General features: G+C 49.8%; 2 protein-coding genes across 20 annotated transcripts in view; one reads left to right on the top strand and one right to left on the bottom strand.

The window, feature by feature from the left end:
• The first annotated feature begins 551 nt into the window (after positions 1 to 551).
• MYOG (myogenin) lies at positions 552 to 2,577 on the top strand. The gene is given in 3 exon segments (NM_001174109.1): positions 552 to 1,022; positions 1,789 to 1,870; positions 2,456 to 2,577. Coding segments are annotated over 3 exon segments (675 nt in total).
• A 730-nt stretch (positions 2,578 to 3,307) lies between these two features.
• The window catches only part of PPFIA4 (PTPRF interacting protein alpha 4), a 60,639-nt gene continuing 46,299 nt past the window's right edge, over positions 3,308 to 17,647 (bottom strand). For 13 of the 19 annotated variants that reach the window (XM_027976163.3, XM_060395968.1, XM_060395972.1 and 10 more), the window contains 3 exons: positions 16,174 to 16,242; positions 12,339 to 12,513; positions 9,575 to 11,492 (listed from right to left, as the gene is read on the bottom strand). In XM_027976163.3, the coding sequence (XP_027831964.2) occupies positions 11,281 to 11,492; positions 12,339 to 12,513; positions 16,174 to 16,242 (456 nt within the window). In that variant the 3' untranslated portion in view covers positions 9,575 to 11,280. Of the gene's footprint in view, positions 9,117 to 9,574; positions 11,846 to 12,338; positions 12,514 to 15,473; positions 15,716 to 16,173; positions 16,243 to 17,647 lie in introns of those variants that run through there. The other 6 variants (XM_027976170.3, XM_027976171.3, XM_060395971.1 and 3 more) reach the window with 3 other exon arrangements.

The following is a 17,647-nucleotide window of genomic DNA, read 5'->3' as shown; positions in this document are numbered from 1 at the left end:
GGTTTCATCTCACCAACACAGTCTGGGTAAGGCGCTATGAGGAAGCCGGGAGATGAGTAGACTGACTTCCTATGGCCCCTTCCAGCCTAAGCCTGCTCCTTCCTTGTCCTTCCCCCACCCCACCCCTCTTCTTTGAGGCTAGCAGCAGGCAGGCCGCCCAGCTAGGAGTAATTGAAAGGAGCAGATGAGGGGAGAATGTGTGTCCTCCCCCAGCTCCCCGGCCCCCACGGGGGCTGTCGAGAAATGAAAACTAGTCAGATTACACCCTGTGGCCTCCCTCCCAGTGCACGGGAGCCAGCTAGGGGTAGGCTGGCTGGGGCAGGGGCCGGGTGGTGTGTGCAGGGGGAGAGGGAAGGGGAATCACGCCTAAGCCACTGTAAGCGTCTTGATGTGCAGCAACAGCTTAGAGTGGGGCTCAAGTTTCTGCGGCGTTGGCTATATTTATCTCTGGTTCCATGCCAGCGGGGAGGGTTTAAATGGCACCCAGCAGTTGGCGTGAGGGGCCGCAGGAGCTTGGGGGCTGGTGGCAGGAACAAGTCTCTGCTGACCCCATGGAGCTGTATGAGACCTCTCCCTACTTCTATCAGGAACCTCACTTCTATGACGGGGAGAACTACCTGCCTGTCCACCTCCAGGGCTTCGAGCCGCCAGGCTACGAGCGGGCTGAGCTCGGCCTGAGCCCTGAGGCTCGCGTGCCCCTTGAAGACAAGGGGCTGGGGCCCGCGGAGCACTGCCCGGGCCAGTGCCTGCCGTGGGCGTGTAAGGTGTGCAAGCGGAAGTCGGTGTCTGTGGACCGGCGGCGCGCCGCCACTCTGAGGGAGAAGCGCAGACTCAAGAAGGTGAATGAAGCCTTCGAGGCCCTCAAGAGGAGCACCCTGCTCAACCCCAACCAGCGGCTGCCCAAAGTGGAGATCTTGCGCAGCGCCATCCAGTACATAGAGCGCCTGCAGGCCCTGCTCAGCTCCCTCAACCAGGAGGAGCGCGATCTCCGCTACCGAGGTGGGGGCGGACCCCAGCCAGGGGTAAGTGGCCACCCCACCCGCCTGCCCGGGGAGGGGGGCACAGGAGGCATCTGGACAGCCTCAGGGGACCCATCGTGGGCTCAGTCAGATGGCTGGAGCAGGAGCCAGGCAGGGTCTTAGGAGGCTGCAGGATGCCTTTCCTTTGTTACAGCTGGACCGCCCAGCTGACCTCCTGTGTCCCCGTGTCCTTTCCAGACAAGACAAAGGCAACTGGGAGGAGAGGCATGTGGAGGGGGGTGGCACAGGCCTGAAGGAGGGGTCCAGAAGCAAGTCCAGAGTCATCTGGATGAGGAGGAAGGTTAACCCCAGCGTCTGGCCTTAGGGCCTCAAAGGCAAGGTCAAGCGTACCTAAGAAGACTGATTCGCCCCTTAGTCAACCCCATCCTGGGTATGGCGAGCAGAGAGGAAACTCACTCAGCCTCCCTCATGCAACCCCAACAGGCCTGCACAGAAGTGGGCCCGGTTGGGCCAGACACTCTGCCTCCTTCACCCCTATCCCAGAGTCAGGAAACCACAGAGCACTCTTTAGGGGCAGAATCACCCCAGGATGGGTGCTGGGAAAGGCCCTGAAGCAGGGGTTCTGTGGCCAAATTAAGAGAGGTAATTTTGAAGATTCTGAAATAGGGGCTGTGCTAGGCTGGAGGGCTGCAGCTTGTGAGCCTCCCTCCAACCCCACCACAGGCACTTCTGGCCACTGGGACTGGACAAAAGAGACACTACCAAGAATGGTGGTGCCCTAACCCAGGGCCTCCATTCTGTCTTGCAGGTGCCCAGTGAATGCAGCTCCCATAGTGCCTCCTGCAGTCCACAGTGGGGCAGCGCACTGGAGTTTGGCCCCAACCCAGGGGGTAAGTGAGACCAGGACCCTGCTTGCTTTGACTCAAATCACGCAGTCTGTCTCTAGGCCCAGTTCTTCCCTCTTCCCTTATTCCCTGCTCCAGTACTTTTCCCTCAGCCTCTCTAGGAGGTGTTTGAAACTAGGGCCCCACATGGTGGGCTAGAAGGCCCTGTGCCTCTCTGAAGCTTTGACCCGCTAAGGAGTTGTCTAGGCCTCCTGCAACAGCCCGGCTGCTGCCTGGTGGCTGACCTTCCCCACAGAGAGGACAGTGTCCCTGCTCTGGGAATTGCTGAGTCAATGCTGCAAAACTGGCCAGCAAAGGGCAGTTCCAGTCTCCCAGGATACAGTATTCTGGCTCTACCTCAGAATAGCTGCTTCCAAATTCTAACTACACCGGGGATTTCAGAGGGCACACTGGTGTTCACACACACACACACATGTGTGCACCTAGCATTAGGAAAGGCATGGGCTGTGGAGTAGAACCCCAAGCTTTTCTCATCCATCTGTCCTGGAAAACCTGTGCTACTCCAAAGCTGACTCTGGTCATACGATCCTTTCACCAACCAGGTAACATCTTCCTACCTTCTCCTTATAGATCATCTGCTCCCAGCGGACCCTACAGATGCCCACAATCTGCACTCCCTCACCTCCATCGTGGACAGCATCACAGTGGAGGATGTCACTGCGGCCTTCCCAGATGAAGCCATACCAAACTGAGATTGTCTGCCAGGATGGGCATCCATGAGAGCCCCCCCCCCACCCCCAAGCTGGCCACAGATGCCACCACTTCTGCAGCAGGGCTCTTCTAAGCCAGGCTTTCCTGATGCCAGAAAACCAGCTCTGGGGCTGACAAATGCCAGACTACCCCCTCCTCATCCACTTAAGGTTAACCTGCCACCCAGAGAGGGAAAGAATGCTCTCACTTAGCTGACTCCTTAGAGCAAGAGGGCAGTTCTGTTTCCAGGGAGATAAAGCAAGGGACCAGAGTGCCCCCTTGTGTAAGCCCTCTGGTCAGGGGGCAACTCAGGAGCTGCCCTTTGATTGTTATGCAGCCTCCAAATCCACTCCCTGAAAAGATAGCTTGAGATATGAAGACAGCGTCTTGACCTGGACAGATTATGCACATCTCCTGTTCGTCTCTTCCTATGCCAGTGGCTGGGCTGGGCCTGCCCTGAATTGAGATAAGGGAGAGGAATAATCCAGTTCCCAAGTCACTGGGGGGGCCAAGCTTTTACAGTGAATCCTGGGAACCTTCCAGTGGTTTTATGTTTTGTTTTGTTTTGTGTGTTGTTTGTAAAGCTGCCATCTGACCAAGGTCTCTGTGCTGAAGTTGCCAGGGATAGGTGCGGGGCGGGGGGCAGGGGCTCCTGGGGTGATTAATTTTGTTAACTAAGCATTGTGTGGTTTTGCCATTGTTTTGTATATTTTTTTTGCTAACTTATTTGGATTTCTTTTTTTAAAAAATAAATAAAGACTGGGTGCTAGAAGAGTGTCTGTGATATAGAGGGAGGAGATGACTGATGCTATAGCCTCTTCCACCTCGGTGGTCCGGACACGTTGCAGGGCCAGGGCTTGTGAAGCAGATGATGCTCCCAAAGCATCCGAGGCACCACACTGCTGGTGGTCACGAGGTGCCCGAACCCTTTTTTCACCATTACAAAGGAAGCCATGTCTGGTTCATTGGCTGGGCAAAGACAAGATTTTACGGAAATCCTTGGGGGACACGTAGGAAATTTCATTCAGCATTCTGTTGCACTCTAGTTCATAGGTGCTATTCACAGTCTCCTGCACTCCATCCCACTAGGTTCATTCCCTTTCAATTACCTGAGCATGCTCATTTTCCTAGCACTCAGAACACAGCCAGCAGACAGGGGTATAGAGTTGGAATCTGTGGGTTTCCCCTCTCTAATTCCTGCCTCTCCTCTGGTGCACCATTAGGAGTCCTGTGAGGAAGTGGGAGGTGATCAAATCAGGGTGACTGTAGTCAGACACTATCCCTTTATTCCAAGCCAAATAGCATGCCCTCTTGCCACACTCTTCTGATACTCCAGTCTGCAGGAGATTCTGGTCCCTGTCTACAGCTCAGAGGATGAAGCCAATTTCGTTGAGGGTTGGGAGCAAGGGGTTTATAAAGAACAATCCAAGGAAATGAAGCTAGGAATCTCCCCATATGGGATGCCATTTCCCAAAGACTAGCTTCCTGAGGGGAAGAAGGTGGGTGGAGAATTGAGATGAAGGATTTGGATAGAGATCACATACGTTAATTGTTAAAGCATCAGGAGCTAGAATTCAGCTATAATTTAGTCAATTCAGACTAGAAACTATTAATTCCGACTGCTTCAGGCTGTGTCTGGCTTATTGCAAATTATAAGTTTCAGAATCATTACAGAAGTCAGGGGATTCAGAGTGCAGTACATTCCAGCCTCAATTCTTTCGGGCCCTTCACAACAGACTTGACCCAGTTTTATCAGCCAGGCCCAGGCCCTGATGCCCTTTCTGCACTAGCTCCAGGCCCAGCTGCACCATCTCTACCACACCTATCTTCCTGACTTGATCCTGGAGAGAGAAGACAACACACTGCTCCTGGAGGTTTCTCCAGAAACCCTGCGTAAGCAACAGGAGAAGCAAGCCTCAGAGCAGGCTCACAGAATGCAGGCGAGAGCACAGAAGAGTGGCGGGGGGCGGAGGGGGTGGGGAGCGGTGGGTGAGTTTCTCCATGGCTCACTCATCCCAAACCACCAGGCAGGTCTGGGTCTACCGGGAAGCATAAACTGGCCTAATCTTTCCCCATTTGTGAGATTTTCTTTTGGGGTTTATGTCACTGTGTTTACACTGTGGACAAGGGGTGTATTCCATTTGCTGTTCCATTTACTGGAATGTTTTCCATTTCAGTAAATAAAAAATCTTGCCTGCCATCCAGTCATCAGACACTGTAGTGGCAAGGTGCACCCATTTCCTAGATGGAGAAAATAACAGAAAGCATTATGTGGTTCAGATACTGGCCCTAGACTGTTAAGATGCTTATGTAAAGGGTAATGCCAATAAGCCCAGACTGTTGCATATTCCCATATACAGAAAGGCACTAAAATCATTAATGTGATATGCCTGTTTTTTTGTGATTATCAGTAATCTTTGACATTTGACTATATTTTTATTTTTAGCAAAAACTCCTATATGTCCTGGCAGAACAGTCCCTCAGAGCTATTTGAGAGGCTCTCCCCTCTAGCTATAGTCCTCAGTAAGTTCCCCCAAGGAAAACATACCTTTCAATTGTTAGGTTGTGCATTTTTCTTCAGTTGGACAGTCTTACCTCCTTGGAAAGACTGGAGAGGAATACTTAGGTCACTGCCACAACTCTTAGCTCTCCGTGGCTCATTGCCCTTGGAGATGAGGAGGGTAACACGTGTGGGTATCAAATTATTCATTCTTATTATCCAATGCAAACATCGAACTACCCATTCAAGGGGTATCTTTTCCCATCAGATTCATTTCTTCTGGCCCTGGCACCTTCCAAGCTCCTAGGGGGATACAATCCCACCGCATTCAGTTGCCCAGTAAGTGGTCATGGTCTGACCAAGAGAAAGACACTTATCTCTACTAAGGAACTCACAGGTTCTCGGGTTGCTGGGTAAGTTTATTTCTTCTCAATTTCAATTGGAATTTGAGGTTGATATTCATAATCTTACAAATGAACAGTTCTCAGCAATGGCTATTAGGGTTGATTGTCAAGTATTGTCATTGTATACTTATTTCTCAGTCTTTAAGTCCTTGAGCCTCCCACCTGGAAGAAACAACTTGCTGGAATTTTCCAAGTGTGAGCATTACTTTACTTTGAGCATTCTTTGGCATTCCCTTTCTTTGGGATTGGAATGAAAACTGACCTTTTCCAGTCCTGTGGCCACTGCTGAGTTTTCCAAATTTGCTGGCCTATTGAGTGCAGCACTTTCACAGCATCATCTTCCAGGATTTGAAATAGCTCAACTGGAATTCCATCACCTCCACTAGCTTCACATTCCACTTGACTTCACATTCCAGGATGTCTGGCTCTAGGTGAGTGATCACACCAGTGTGACTATCTTGGTCATGAAGATCTTTTTGTACAGTTCTTCTGTGTATTCTTGTCATTTCTTCTTAATATCTTCTGCTTCTTTTAGGTCCATACCATTTCTGTCCTTTATCGAGCCCATCTTTGCATGAAATGTTCCCTTGGTATCTCTAATTTTCTAATTTTCTTGAAGAGATCTCTAGTCTTTCCCATACTGTTGTTTTGCTCTATTTCTTTGCATTGATCGCTGGGGAAGGCTTTCTCTCTCCTTGCTATTCTTTGGAACTCTGCATTCAGATGCTTATATCTTTCCTTTTCTCCTTTGCTTTTCACTTCTCTTCTTTTCACAGCTATTTGTAAGCCCTCCCCAGACAGCCATTTCACTTTTTTGCATTTCTTTTCCATGCGGATGGTCTTGATCCCTGTCTCCTGTACAATGTCACGAACTCCGTCCATAGTTCATCAAGCACTCTATCTATCAGATCTAGTCCCTTAAATCTATTTCTCACTTCCACTGTAAAATCACTGCAGGTGGTGATTGTAGCCATGAAATTAAAAGATGCTTAATCCTTGGAAGAAAAGTTATGACCAACCTAGATGCATATTCAAAAGCAGAGACATTACTTTGCCAACAAAGGTCCGTCTAGTCAAGGCTATGGTGTTTCCAGTGGTCATGTATGGATGTGAAAGTTGGACTGTGAAGAAAGCTGAGGGCCAAAGAATTGATGCTTTTGAACTGTGGTGTTGGGGAAAACTCTTGAGAGTCCCTTGGACTGCAAGGAGATCCAACCAGTCCATTCTAAAGGAGATTAGTCCTGGGTGTTCTTTGGAAGGAATGATGCTAAAGCTGAAACTCCAATACTTTGGCCACCTCATGCAAAGAGTTGACTCACTGGAAAAGACTCTGATGCTGGGAGGGATTGGGGGCAGGAGGAGAAAGGGATGACAGAGGATGAGATGGCTGGATGGCATCACAGACTCGATGGACATGAGTCTGGGTGAACTCTGGGAGTTGCTGATGAACAGGGAGGCCTGGCATGCTGCAATTCATGGGGTTGCAAAGAGTTGGACACAACTGAGTGACTGAATTGAACTGGACAGATGTGTGAATGGCAAAGTTTTGTCAAACTGGAGCCTAGACTCATTTATTATTTTCATGGGATAAACATCTGTCATTAAAGCACAGTTCAGTTCCGTTCAGTTCAGTCGCTCAGTCGTGTCCAAGTCTTATTTGTCATCAAAGCACAGAGACTTTCTTAAATTAACAAATACTTAAGTTTCACATTGAATTACAGATAAAACTCCAATTAATGAGTAACGAGTGAGTTCTTTAGGGAAATCAGCTTAAATTTGGTCTCCAGTGGAAGCACCTGCAATAAATCAAACAGGCTTAATCAAATGCTGCCTAATAATGAACTTTAGGGAATCTGCTAGAATAAAAAGAAGAATTATTTGAAGTCAATATACCAACTGACAGTGTGTAGAGAGGAACTTCTTGGAGTGCTTAGATAATTGGTATGAACTGTGGAACACTTAGAGTACTATTTGCTGCAGTTTAATAAACATCCTTGGGTAACCGAGTTGGCAGTGAAAAACCTTTTAAAGTGCTGCAGGTGGTTGACCAGCTGGAGAGGGAGGTAAAGAAGGTACAATGGAGGGTGAGAGCAGAGAAGCCCCCTCAGTTCAGTTTTACTATTTCATGGGTAAGAGCTAACATGTCACACCCCCTGGACTTGTCTGAATTCCTGGCCTCTGGGCTCCAGGCTAGGGCTGAGACACCTGGAAGTGAGCTAAGCTCAGGAAGAACTGAAGGGGTGGGACTAGGGTCATGGCTAGGGGCATACCACCGAGACCCAGATGGGAATTCCAAATGCCACAGTGATTATGGCTGTGCCTCATCCCTCAGCCACAGGCAAACACCAAATTCAGATTCTCTGCCTCTCACTATGCTGGGTACATTCCTAAGAGGAGCAAAGAAAAATGTTCAAGGGAGAAACATATAGAGTCTTCTTTTTCACAAATGCTGATAGAAACCCGACGTCGGGGTCTCATCTCAAACGCAGCCAGTCCAATGTCAAGTTCACATTTCCACATAAGCCTGTTTCATCTACATTTCCCACCCAGTGGATGGCAATGTTAAGAAACAGCAGTTTTCCTGAAATCCTTCAGATCTCATTCCTTTAGCCAACAGGTCACCAAAGTTGGTCAAGTCTTCCTTTCATCATTGAGAGGGTAGTAGGGGACCCCTAGAGGCTTGCAGGCACTAGGCCAGCAACTTCCATTGCCTGTTTGCCACCCGGAATCAAAGGTGGCTTTGTCTTGCTCTCATCCTGCCATCTGTGCCCATGGACTCTGCCATCCCATATCATCGGTGGAATGGTTCCCCTTGAAGATGCAAGGCTGTATTACGCTGCCATCAGGGACTGCACCATTCCAGTGAACAAAGAAAGAAGTCTCCACAAAGAGCAGAGGAGCCGAGTGCTGTAGGAGCGGCAAAGATGAAAGTCTGAGAAAGGCAGGTGGGGGGCTTAGCCTCAAGGTAGGGGCTCAAGCTCACTCAAAAGAAGAGCATATACTGGTAGTGGGTCAGAACTTTTAACAAACTTCTACATAGCTATATCATACCAGTTACATGGTCTCAGCTTTACAATTTTCTGTTCTATAAAATGGTGATGATGATACATCACAGGGTTGTGAAGGTTTGATGAACTAATACATTTACCATGCTTAGAACAGTGTCTGGCACAGAAAAGTTCTCAATTTTTAGATTTAATAATAATCCTCATAAAAACCCTCTGAGATAATGTTAGCTCATTTATTCATTCTAGTATATTCATCTAGGGACACATGAGATCAATGGGATTCACTTAAAGGAGCTTCTTCACAGCCCTGTGGGAAAGACTAGAGAGGACAATGACTAGGCAATATTGTGGTGGGCACAGAGTGCCCAGGTCAAAAAGGGTTGCTGGTTACCTAATTCTGCTGAGGAGAGGCAGGCAGTGCCTCCCAGGTGACGCTTGAAGTGGGTCTGGAAAGTTCACAGCTGCAAAGGCAAGAAACGTATTTGTGCTGCCTTCTTCTGGTGACGGGGCTGGATAGACACATTTCTGAGTTAGGCCGACTCAAGACAGATCTTCCCCCGACCCAGGGATTGAACCCAGGTCTCCCACATTCCAGGCAGACGCTTTAACCTCTGAGCCACCAGGGAAGCCTGAGAGGGAGAGAGGGCATGGGAAAACGTCATGAGAGCCTCTTGTCCTGCCCCAAAGACTTGGATCTCAGATCTAGAGGTGCTGGGGAGTTGCTACATAAGTGCACAGCAGAGTGACATGACTGAAGGGTGTTTAGGATAGAGTTACTTATCCTCTGGCATCAGTGTGAAAGGCTATGAGAATAGTGAAGCAGGCGTGTACAGAGGAAGAGAAGGAAATAAATCAATCCCAGCACTTAGGACTCCTCACTCCTTTTCCTATACTCCCTTGGCACAAGTAACCCAAACATTAACCTATCAATTCCATGGTTATATAAGTAAACAGAAGGTTACTAACTACAAGTTTGAAAAACTCTGCTATTTACATTCCAGCATACAACAGCCCTTAGGACTGTGGAATAAGCTAGATGTATCAGGTAAGTTTGAAGTTTAAAAAAAAAAAAGACCAGAGCCATGTGTATGTTGTCTCAAGACCAGTTTATTTATTGGTATATACACATCCACACTCAACACTCATACACACCCATCCACCCATTCTTGATGCACTGAGCCAGTACAGTGCTGAGAAGGGACCTGATAAGACACAGGAAGCTGATGGGAGCAGGGAGGGTATGGGCCACTGGTGAGTCTCCAGCTAAAAAGTATACTGATGGTGAGGCAGAAGATACACCAAGAACCTTCCATCACTGTATGCATAACCTTGCTGAAATATATCCCAAGATACCCTGAACAGACCTGGATCCTGCTAGCTGCTGGCTTATGATATAACCAATTAAGATAGGGTTAAGCCACAGAGGAGACGCTGGGACTAAATTTCCCACATAGCTGGCCCATCAGAGTTCCCTGAAGGAATCAGATGGCCTTATGGTCTCTGATTGTGAATTCATCAATCACAGGAATCTGGGGCTCCTCCATAATCTTAACATCCATTACCCAGAGACAGGGGCTTTTCATCTCCATCTGACTCGTTCTCTGCTCAAGAACTCCTCCAGCTCCATTGCCAGTGGCCTGACAGGAAGGGCAGGCAACAATGAGAGCAAGGGCAGGCGAACATCTTGTCCAGATGCATGGAAGCCCGCCCAGCGCCAGCGCTCTGCAGCAGAAGGCTGTGAGCGCGCCACCGCCCCAGGCTCCATCACTGCTTCTAGACGGGGTTCCCTGACCCTTCATCCGACCTGCTGGCCCAGCCCCTGCTCAGACCCAAACCATCAGCCTGCAAACTAGCTGCTCAGCCACCGGAAGGCTGGCACTGTGCTGGCCACTCTCCAGGTAACACGCCCCAGGTACTTTTCCTCTCCTCTCACTAGGAGAAGCTCTGGGTTCCATCAACTCACCCTAAACTTGGGTTCCAAATACTTCCAAGCACCTTGGCAGGAGAAGTATGTGGGTGAAGAAGAACTTATTGGAAATGACATTCCTACCAAACCACGACCTATATCCCTCAGCCCTAGAGGCAACCACGCTGCTGGGGAAAGCAACTGAAACTGGGCAGGTCTCAGGAATTTCTGGAGGCAGCCCCTGAACACCAAAAGCACCTTGAACTACGGTGACAGTTTGGGGACAAGCAGGAGAATGACAGTCTTCAAGAACACTGGATTTCCTGGACCTAGGGCATGATTCACTAAAGGGGAAGCTTTATTTTCTTGCTAGGAGATCGGGGAAGGAAGCCTCAGATTACCTTTTTCCCAAACCAGATTTTAAGGTCAGTGTATTAGTATGTACTCAACCCACTCATTAGGTACATGTTTGTAGGGCTGGGGTTATCAAAGAAGTGGGCCACAGGGGGACAGCAAGGGAAGAAATACTGGGAGCACAGCTGGCAGTTCATGGTTAGCTCTGTTCTGCCCCAGAGCCAAGATCCTTCTCCCTCCAGCCCAGCAGCAGCTCGACGCTACAGCTGGGGCAGGAGGCAATTCCTGCTGCCACCTGGGCTTAGAGCTACCACAGGACGTGGGCTCTCCCTCTAGCTGACCTGCCTGCAACCTCTCAAGGGGCAGGAGGGCTGAATTTCCCCATGCTTATGCTTGACGTTTGGGATTCAACTTAAACCAGGGCCTACAATCTCCACCTGAGCCTTCCTTCTTCCCAGGTTCATCATCCTGAGAAAGAATGGGGCCGTCTACGTCTCCCAGCCCCCAAAGAGGTCCTGAAGGTGTGGCAGCAGCTACAAAGTGCGGATGAGTCGGGGGAGGGAAAACGGTGGGGAAGGGGGGGTTGCCAAAAGCAGACGTAGGCCATCTAGTGCAACCAAGAGACAGACAGAAACCAGAAGGCCAAATAACCCAAGCAAGGAAGTCTGAAGCGCCCTTTCCTTGGAAGGGCCACCCCAGCCCTTGGTGCTGCATCCTGGTCTCCGGTGGAGTGTGTGGTCCAGACCTGTTAGATGCAGAAGACGGGAAGCGGAGTCCGTCTATCTCCGGCTGCCTTCCTCTCCCTGCTGCAGACCCACAAGCATGGACGACCTGGCTGCCTCACACCACCAGGAAACCCAGACACATCCCAGAGAGCCTTACAAGGGACACACGGTGGACTTGGGGTAGCGGGATGCTGAGGGGTAGACGAGTACATTCTGAGAGAGGAGACTAGGAGCCCTGGGAGTAAGGGGGAACCAGCAGGACGGTAAGGGCTATCCGAGCCTGTGAAACCAAGCAGGAGGAAGCTGGCCTTCCGGGGCTGTGGCTAGTCCCGGAAGGCGGAGAGCATGTGTCCGTAGAGATAGTGGGAGCGAGCTGAGAGAGAGAGAGAAAGGCATTTGCGCAGTGAGTTGAGAGCGACCCCCTGGGAGACGGGTTGCAAGGTATCTGCGGCGTGCTTGCAAGCTTGAAGCGCCCCAGACCTGAGAAAGCAGTAAGAGCAAGCGGCAGTGGGCGCGAGCAGCGTGGAGCAGCAGGGCCGGCCCGCCAGCCACGGGCGCGGGGAAGCCTCGAGCCGGCGGACGGCGGGCCGCGGAGCGCCTGCGCCCCGACCCCGGCCCCCTCACCCCGAGCCGCGGGCACAGCCGCGAAGGGCCCGGGGCGGGAGGCGGGCTCAGCAGGAGTAGGTGCACTGCTGGGGTCTCCAGTCTCCGCGCCCCCGCTGTCCGGACTAGGGGTCGACAGCCGCCGCGGAACACAGAGCGACGGTTAGCGAGCTCGCAGCTCGCCGGTGGGGCCCTCCCGCCCGCGGCCGCGTTCACAGCGCCAGCCCGGAGCGGCGCAGCGCGCCCCGCCCGCCCGCGCTCACCTTCAGGCGTGATCCTCCGCGGGGACGGTGGAGGCGGCACGGGCCCCATGGTGGACGCGCGGAACGTTGTCGGGAGCGTGTCGGCCGCGGCGCTGAGCGGGACGCGGCCGTGGGGGTCCCGCGGGCGGAAGCGCTTCCTCCAGGAGGGCGCGCGGCGGAGCGCCTGGTCTTCCCCCTGCACCGGGGGGCGCGCAGAGGCCCGGGGCTAGGGCGCTATGGCCGCCCTTCGTCCCTGCCTGGGAGGGCAGGCAGTGCCTGTTCTAGGGCTACCTTTCCCTTCAGAAACAACGGAGCAAGGCCACGTCGCGTTTCCGGCCCTCCGCCTTTCCCTGTGGAAAATGGCTGGACGAAGCGGATGGCTCCGGAGAGCCCTTGCGACTCTGAAGGCCCCTGTGTCTAGGCGAGGTGCGGTCCCCTGTTCAGATCTGACATCCTGCAGTTTAACTCAGTTTCCCTGTCGCCTCAAAGTGGGCTTGGGATAACCGCTGACCTTTAAAGTATCCCTCCTCTCAGCCTCATGCATGGGAAGTGGTCAACAGCCAGGCTCCATGCACTCCTTCCTGCCCTTCTGGAGACTCAATATGGCTGCAGCCCCAGTGTCCTGGAGGAGTGCTGGGTCAGGAGCCAGGAGACCTGGCTTCCATTTTACTAGCTGTGTGACCCTCATAGGTGACCTCTCTGAGCTTCAGTTTCATTATCTATAAATGTACAGGCTGCCTATATGCTGGATCTGGGGAGAGCAGTGACAAGGCTGGGTCAGGCAGATGGCCAATCTGAATAGGCTCTTTCAAAGGAGGCAGTGGACAGCAGTCCCCTGCTACCTGCCCGCTGTATTGCCAGGCAAGCCTCCAAAATAACTCTCTCTGCCAAAGGGCACCCAGAGCCATAACCCTACAGGATGTCCCTCTGCACAAGCCTCCCAACCCACCCTTCAGAGCCTACATCCACCCTCCGTGGCGGCCATGCCTAAAACCGCTCAACCCTTGTGTTGGCAGAACTGTTGCAGGTAGAGCGCTACCAGCGGGACTGAGAGACACCAACCCACCAATTCTCACCTCAACAACCTCTCCCAGCCCCATTAGGGTTTGCTGCTCCTGCCCCGAGTAGGCCAAATGTTCCCATCAGTTCTTAGCACCATGTATCTCTGCCATAGCATTTTAAAATGTACTGATGAGCTTATGTCATCAATTTATTTCTCTTCTCATCTTCCTTTTCTCCCCCACCTCCACTTTCAAATTCTAATCATGGGGCAGAGATTTTGTTTGTTTCAACCAATATATTCCCCAGCCTCTGAGTAGTGCCTGGGAACACTGTAGGTACTCAATAAATAATTATTAAATGGCAGCTGGCTCCCTACGCACACATCCCACCCCTGAGTTTATGCGGAACTTTCCTCATCAGTTCTGTCTTCCCTATGACCCTATCCTTATCCTAGTCCCGAGACTCTTCTGCATGCTTTCTCTCCATTTCCACCTTTAGCCAACACTAAGGTCTTTCTGTTTTTCTCCCCTGTCCTGTAATAGGCATTCTTTCTACTCAGCATCTCCTCATTTCCCTTGAGTCCTGCTGTCTCTGTACAGGAGAACTGGATCTAGCCCTCCAGGGCCTTAAAGCTTGAGAAGGGAAACCAAGAACCAGAACTGTCAGAGAACACAGTTCCAAGAGACAACCCAAGATTGCTTATGTGTACTAGATGGCTGGACAGGAGGCAGGCTCTTGGATCTCCAACCTCCCCCCCTGCTACTGTCCCATAGCCCCAAATCTCATATTATTCATGGGACCTGGCATTCTACTTTAAGCTTCCTTTTAAAAAATCAGTTCTCTCCAGCCCTACATCCAACTGCATCCCAGAAAGACCACTACATTGCCAAGATAATATCACCTACTCAATAACTCCACCTTAATGTCTGAAGCCTGGTATCTCCACTTTTAGGAGGCAATGGAATGTAGGAAAAAGAATACAGGAATCAGATACACTTTTGCTCGAGACTTGCTCTGCCACATACCAGCCTGTGACTGTAGATAAGTTACCTGTGACAGCAAGTTACCTCTTTGATCTTCAATTTCATCTGTAAGATAATAACCTGTCTCATGTGATTATTACCAGCATAAAATAAGATGTCTGCCATCACTTCACTACCATGCCTTGCCCCATGCCTGGCTTTGCATAGGCATTCAAAGACTATTTTTGTCAGGACTGAAGGAGTAAAGAGTTTTCTAAATTAGAAAGCACCATTCAAAGATTTATGAGAAAGCTATATCAAAGAAAGCTTAGATCCTAGCGTATGGGAAATAAGTAGGAAGGTCCTCCTTGTAGGAGCATTAGGAAGATTCAGATCTTAGAACGGGGACACCTAGTGGGGTTTGGCAGTTTATCTCTTTGACTGAAATGCACACACACACACACACGTGTGTATGGTAAATAACACACTCCAAATTTCAAGGTACCTCTGTGAAGAAAACAGCCCTTTACAAATTCTGTGTGTTTCTAAGTGTGTCCTATCTACCAAGGCAGAGCAGGAATATGTTAAACCCAACCAAGAAAAGATTAACTGATAAGTAGGTAACACTATTGGTGTCCCATAAGGAGGCCCCGGAGTCTAAAGAGAGGCACTGATGGGGTGGGGGTGCAAACAAAGGGAAGCTGCACAGAAAGTGGGGATCAGCAGGTCTAATTGAAGATGGAGAAACTAAAAATAAATAGTCTGGGCTCTTTTTTAACTTGTTTGAAACCAAGGCAGGTAAGGCGGACCTGACAGGGAGGGCAGGCAAGGCTGATGATAGGAAAGTGAGTAGGGAGGTGGAAGGGGAGAGAAGGCAGGCACTGAGGGGACTGTGTCCTCAGGAAACCTATGTGTTAGCAGGCATCTCTTACAGAAGGATTACGGCCAGAACTCAGGAGTCTTTCCAGAAACAGTCCAGCCTAAACTTGAGAGGAAGGCCTGACAAAATCTACTTGGAAGAGACTGTTTCTTCAGTGACCAGGGTACATGAGTAAAACTAGAGGGGAAGCTGGGATGATTGCAGCCTGAGCCATGTGTTTAACTACGTCACACTGAACTGAGGAGCATGTGAGCAAACCTGTCATTGAATGACCTCAGCGTAACTTCCACCTCCAAACAATCACACTGCTGGGCGGGTTAGAAACTTTATGAACAGGCTGGAGATGTGCTTTGCTGACAACACTGAAAAGAGGAGGTCTAAGAGATAAGGTCTAAGAGATAAGGTCTAAGAGGAGGTCAGAGAAGGCAGTGGCACCCCACTCCAGTACTCTTGCCTGGAAAATCCCATGGATGGAGGAGCCTGGTGGGCTGCAGTCCATGGGGTCTCTAAGAGTCGAACACGACTGAGCGACTTCACTTTCACTTTTCACTTTCCTGCATTGGAGAAGGAAATGGCAACCCACTCCAGTGTTCTTGCCTGGAGAATCCCAGGGACGGAGGAGCCTGGTGGGCTGCCGTCTATGGGGTTGCAGAGTCGGACAAGACTGAAGCGACTTAGCAGCAGCAGCCAAAGCAAGAGATACAGTAAAAGGTATGATCCCAAAGAGATTGCCTTTGGGGGAAACCTCTGAGCTTCTGTAGTTAGGAGGTTTGGGGCACAGAGTTTGAAAATGCTAGAGGTTCAAGGAAGGAGTTTCATAGAGACTTCTCTAGGCCTATTGCTAGGCCTGTTTCTGCCTCCTCAACCCCCTGACATCATCCCCATCCTGTATGGCTCGCCTCTTTTAGGTTACTCCACCAATCATCAACCCAAGGAAAGAACTCATGAACTTCAGTGAAGCAGCAGTGACCACAAAATCTTCAAGGTCCCCAGTTCACAGTCAGGTACTCACATCATCCAGCTTCCGGTCTGTGCCCAAAGCCAACAGGTTGTTGAACTCTCTCTCCAACACTTGGCGTGCCTAGAGTCCACAAGGTGAGACAGGGGGAGTAGGGAGGGGCTATGGTTAATGACTTCCAATACCATCTTTCACCTGTTTCGTAGGGAGTACAAGGGTAGAGATGATGGGGTTTTCAGTTCATTTAACCCATTGGCCTTTGATACTGTTCCTTTAGGCCTGACCTTGGTGTCCTCCTACAAGTCAAACTGTAAACCTTAGGATTTTTTCATATGGAGCTAATTAGAAAACTATAATTAAAAAAAAAAAACCAACTATAGAACACATGGATGGACAGGCTTCACCTACTGGGGGAAAAAACCAACAGTTTGTCTATAAGGGAATATCATGGCATATTACTTCTCTGAAGGGGTAAATATGCATGGAGAACATGGATAATAAAGATTTATTTAGATTATACAAATGTATTTTATGAGGTTCCAAATAAAAATTTTAACTTAGGAGACTGCTCAGTCATGGATATTGGTAGCCCTTAGGCTCTGTGGGGCATGAAGGCCTTCTGTAGGCCACTTTAACTCACTAGGAGATTTGAGAAATGCCAGAAACAAGGAAGTTTTCAAAATTGCCACCAGATATTTTTAACCATTTTTAATGAAGGATTCCTTATTGGATCAGATCCTACTTCCCTTAATAGCTAAGCTAAATGAATGGGTCAGAAAAACAAGAATGGTTAGAGAGCAACAGAGGGGTAGCCCTGCCACTGTTTACAGCTGTACTGCTATCCACAAAAACTGGATGTATGTAGAGACAGGAAACAAGATAAAACAAGCCCATTTCTGAGTAGAAAATACTAACCATAGAATTCTGTGAGGATGGTCTTTTTTGGTAATGGGAACATTTTTATAAACGATCAAAAAGGAGATGCAGTTAATTTTCAAGTATCCAGATGACACTGTTCCCCTGGGTAGTGAAAAATGACTACGAAGCTGTGTAAGTGGGCAAGAAGGCGACCAATGAGGCTGGAGGTGGACACTCATAGAGATATTGCATTTCGTGGGGAAATCTCAGCTCTCCCTAGAGAACAAGGGGAATCTGTGTGATCCATTCGGACTGGTGGGGATGGGTCACTGTAAAGAGACTACAGGACACCCTGGGCTTGTGTGCTGCCATCACCCCTAAAAGGCCACCACACCACCAAAATTACGAGACAATTCAACACTACCTTGCACAAGCAAAAACTTCTCTGTTCCCAGAATAGCTTGTGCAGCTCTGGTGGTTGAATTTCAGAAGATATATGACAGCTGCAAACAGTCCAGACAAGGGTAGCTAGAATGATCAGGGCATGGAAACAACTCTATATGAGAAAGGCTAAAAGAATTAAGACCACTCTGTCTGGAAAGACAAAGCCTCAGACCCAGAGGTAGCACAATCAGGGTTTATGAAATGACAGAAAGTAGAACTAGTCAAA

Source organism: Ovis aries, chromosome 12 (genome assembly GCF_016772045.2).
Source record: "Ovis aries strain OAR_USU_Benz2616 breed Rambouillet chromosome 12, ARS-UI_Ramb_v3.0, whole genome shotgun sequence".
Taxonomy (NCBI): domain Eukaryota; kingdom Metazoa; phylum Chordata; class Mammalia; order Artiodactyla; family Bovidae; genus Ovis; species Ovis aries.
This window is presented reverse-complemented; position numbering and strand designations above follow the sequence as displayed.